Source organism: Branchiostoma floridae, chromosome 15 (assembly GCF_000003815.2).
Source record: "Branchiostoma floridae strain S238N-H82 chromosome 15, Bfl_VNyyK, whole genome shotgun sequence".
Taxonomy (NCBI): domain Eukaryota; kingdom Metazoa; phylum Chordata; class Leptocardii; order Amphioxiformes; family Branchiostomatidae; genus Branchiostoma; species Branchiostoma floridae.
In genome coordinates this window covers 5,036,757-5,041,262 of record NC_049993.1, presented here as the reverse complement: position 1 = coordinate 5,041,262, position 4,506 = coordinate 5,036,757, and the positions used below count along the sequence as shown (strand labels likewise).

General features: G+C 43.8%; 1 protein-coding gene across 1 annotated transcript in view; it reads left to right on the top strand.

Moving 5' to 3' along the window:
* LOC118432225 (cell surface hyaluronidase-like) overlaps positions 1-4,257 on the top strand; it is a 7,535-nt gene extending 3,278 nt beyond the window's left edge. Inside the window, exons 4-9 of the mRNA XM_035843754.1 lie at positions 607-776; positions 1,382-1,591; positions 2,146-2,348; positions 2,952-3,021; positions 3,486-3,614; positions 4,138-4,257. Of these exons, the coding sequence (XP_035699647.1) occupies positions 607-776; positions 1,382-1,591; positions 2,146-2,348; positions 2,952-3,021; positions 3,486-3,614; positions 4,138-4,257 (902 nt within the window). The remainder of the gene's footprint in view (positions 1-606; positions 777-1,381; positions 1,592-2,145; positions 2,349-2,951; positions 3,022-3,485; positions 3,615-4,137) is intronic.
* Positions 4,258-4,506: the final 249 nt, after the last annotated feature.

Sequence of the window (4,506 nt, the reverse complement as noted above, 5' to 3'; positions counted from 1 at the left end):
GATAAAATGAAACAAAAACTACTTCATTTGAAAGAGCAAAAGCCGCCCGCCATCTTGGTTTTCGTATTTGTTTTTCTATCGGTGCGTTCAGGAATTATGGGAGAAAAAAGTATCGGTAAATAGGAACAGGATTTTAAATGTATCAGACATAAAAAACTACACAGTAGAAATTGATTTTAGAAAGTTTGAGCTTAGATAAGGGTATAAATGTTTGATTCCAACGTAAATGAGAAATAAAAGTCGGTGGGGTTCAGAGTTCAGCGACCGAAAGTGACTTTTGCCACGTCCTGTGAAAGCGGGGATGTGAGCACTGTATTACACTGACATTTTTTAAGTTTTACGTCGTTTCAAGGCTGATATTTTCATTTATCATGTATATACTTTTGTTAATTTATATCATAAACTAATCGATCGTAATCTTGGTAAATACTTCTGCTGCTTTCTGTATATATGCCATGCGGCACTTCAGACCCGCCTGTGGGTGTGGCCTATTAGCATAGCAACGAGAAGAATAGCCTAGCAACGGACCAGCGTAATTGTAAAAAACGGAGGCTCCGCCTCTAAGGCTTCGGTAAAAGTTTCATCGTGACCTCTCTGTTGTAATAGGCAAGCCTTTGTACACCCATTACGGGGAGATCTCGGGCGGAGTTGACATGCGCGGGGAGGTCGGGCTGCTGACCAGGAATGTCGTCATCACGTCTGAGACGGAGGACGGTTGCTATGGAAACCACTTCTGCCAGTATTTTGATTACGACACATTTGGAGGTCATCTCATGGTAGATTTTTTTCGATATTCTAATTTTCTAAAGCATTTCTATGGATTTCATATAAATTATCATCGTTTTTCCCTAGTCTATTCTATCATTGAATGTTCTAAATAATGTTAGATATGGGTACTGTACAGAAGTTGTTCATAATCTCTAAGTAGACGTTTGAATGAATGAATGAGTGAATGAATGAATGAGTGAATGAATAAGCTTTATTTTTGGTCTTCAACGACGCGAATGTTAACTGGTTAAATCTATGTCCATGGGTTTAGCGTTTGTTTTCTTTGATGCTATTTACAACTTCCTTGTCCGCTGCACCGTAGTCTTGCTCTACACAAGAAAGGGCACTGGATGCAGCTGATGGCCTGACGGACAACCTTGCTTTGATACATGCAATTAATGTCGGGTGGAACAGAACAGATACAAATTGTTCGTTCACATAACTTGTATAATAAAGGAGAAAGTACCATACCGTCTTTAAGTAGTAAATGATGGTAACTTTATGCATGAAACATGTGTAAGTTAGTTACAGATGTACATAGCCAGGTTTAGATTTATGAAAAGGTAAAAGTCATTTGCAGAATCAAACTCATAAAAAATGCTTTCCGTTGCAGATTCTGGGAGGTTTCACTGACGTACACCTGTCAGGTGTGGAGCTGACGAAGATGGGTCAGCAGGTGATGGGTAGGTATCCTGTCCACTTCCACATGGCCGGAGACGTGGACGAGGTCGGAGGCTACACCAGACCTGCCTACCTAGACGGGCTGTCCATCCACCACTGCTTCTCCCGATGTGTTACCATACATGGCACTCACGGGCTACTGGTCAGTCTGATTTCATTTCTTTAATTACTTTCACGAAGAAGTTTTCGGTGCCGTTTGTTTGTGTGTCGTCTCGCGCGTGCGATGTGTGTGTGAGTGTGTTGTGTATTTGTGTTAGTGTGTGCGTGTGTATGTGTGTTAGTGTGTGCGTGTGTATGTGTATGTGTGTTAGTGTGTGCGTGCGTATGTGTATTTGTGTTAGTGTGTGCGTGTGTGTGCGTGTGTGTGTGTGTGTGTGTGTGTGTGTGTGTGTGTGTGTGTGTGTGTGTGTGTGCGCGTGTGTGTGAGAGAGATTGGCAGAGATAGAGGGGGAGAGAAAGGAAGAGAGACAGTTTGTATGTCTTCTTAAGTGTTGGGACTCTATCTGAAGACCTAGGGTGGTGCCCCAGCCAGACACGTGTACGTTTGGGACTGCTTTTTAATTGCACCCTGATAATACCGCTGAAAATTCATGAAGAATTGAACTGTGGTTGTGATAACGGGTCAATTAGAAATCATAAAAAAATAGGAGAATTGTATGACATGTTATCTTGAAATGAAGCTATTTTGTACAACAGGTGAAAGACACCGTGGGGTACGACACCCTCGGTCACTGTTACTTCCTGGAAGACGGCGTGGAGCAGCGGAACACCCTGGACCATAACCTCGGGCTGGTGACGCGCCCTGGGGCCCTGCTGCCGACCGACAGGGACGCCACGATGTGCCGAGGGATCCGCACCGGAGTTTACGGGGACTACATACCTCAGAATAACGAGTGTTTGTAAGTGAACTACATTTTACTTCAATACAATGGTTAACGCAATAGATGCGTAAATACTGAAAAGCATATACACATATCCAATACATTGAAGGCTGACGTTATCAATCGTGCTTATAGAACACAGTCACTCACGCACTTTTGTATGCGCTAATTTTACGGTGATAGATAACAAGATACGAATAGTACCCCTTAAAGTTACAAGTATGGAAATAGATGTACCAGTTCGTTCCAACTGTTAGAATTCGTCGACATTCGAGGTGAAGTTTATATGTAGATATTACTATTATAGAACAAAGTTCTTTATACACAACCACATATAAACAGCAACATACCTTTCGGTGACCATCTGTTACCTTCCTTAGGGCAATAATGATCTACTGTTCTACTTCGTTCTGCCGCTAGATGTCGCTGTAGTGTTACAAATGTATCTGGCATGTAAATGTTACAATACTTAATGCTTGTGTTTTGGGACCGCCTTTTTAACACTGCAGCAGTACAAATAGAACCGGTCGTCATTGCCCTGAGGAAGGCAACAGACGGTCACCAAACGTGGGCTCTTGTGAATAAAGAAATTTGGTATTCAAATATCATTATTGTTTTCAGGTCCGTCTCCACGTTCTGGATCGCACATCCCAACAACAACCTCATCAACAATGCTGCAGCAGGGTCCGTGGTAAGTCTCACACGATCTTGCGAGTCATGTATGGACAAGTGAGATCGTGTGGCGTAATCGTGTGGCAGCGCGTTGGGCTCAAGCCAAAGAGGTCTCAAGTTCGGAACCTGCCCTGATCGTGTGCCCTTGGGAAAGGCATTTAACACGACTTTCCTCACTTCACTCACAAATGAGTACCAAGCTTCGATTAAATGGAGGTCCCGTGTTTGGGGAGAGCCACACCTCGAGCACGTTAGAGAACCCAGCGCTCTGAATCGAAAAGAGTTGGAGACCTTCCCGTCGTGAGTGGATCAAACCTTACAATCTGGTCTCCGAGTTGAGATCTTGCAAATGTGATAGTCACCTGTTATATGTCAAGCTTTCCACACGGCTTTCCATGTGGCCAACTGAATAAACACAGGTGCCTCTTGCATCTGTATGCTATGGACCTGTTCCAATTCTTTTTGATCTCCTCTCGCTCCCAGCACTTCGGGATCTGGTACCTGTTCCACCACGAGCCTACAGGAATATCACAGGGGGCGCTTCCACCGGGTCAGGCCGAACATACACCGCTGGGGAAGTTCTACAACAACCGGGCGCACTCTAACTTTAACGTACTTTTAGTCATTTCGTCTTATTCCATCATATTCTACTTTATTTCCTTTCATTTTAATCCATTTTATCGTATTTTAGCTTGTGTATGTTTATTTTACTCACAAGTATCGTAAGAACATTGGAAGAAAGCGTTTGTAGAGATTCTCTGCGCGCGCGTGCGCGCACACACACACACACACACACACACACACATACGCGCGCGCGTGCACTCACACAAGTACACACACATACACATGCGCGCACAAACACTGCCTCTTATCATAACACATACACATATGCAACGCACATACAAAGCGCACACACGTACACACACACACACATGTTCGCAAATTCGCGCACACACTGACGCACACTCACACACTAATACTAATACACACATACACACACACACACACACACACACACACACACACACACACAAACACACACACACAAACAAACACACTGTACGACAGAAAAGAAGGGAACCTACTCAATGTCTTCCTGCATCCGTAATTCGTCACCATCCGTTGTTTATAACAGCAAGGCCTTAGGGTGGATAACGGTGTGAAGACAACTCCGGCCTCAGCACGCAACCCTGCAGAGTTCCTGTCCAGGAGTTCGGGCATCAAGTATGTACTTCATCCTTACTGTTCGTGCTAACACTTAACTACACTTCCTTATTCATCATCATAAAAAAATATCTCAATGTAGATGACCTATGGTGAATGGCAACCTTAAAGTATACTCAAAGTGGAATTCCTCATGGCCCCTTGAATTTCCAATGAAAGCTGCTAGAGGGCCCAGACAATTAATTCTTTCCGACCGCAAGAGCTGTCTACCGACCAAAAATCGTCAGTAGCTTGTCCGAATCTACAGCTATCAACACCGGAACTTCTGCTGTAGAATCAG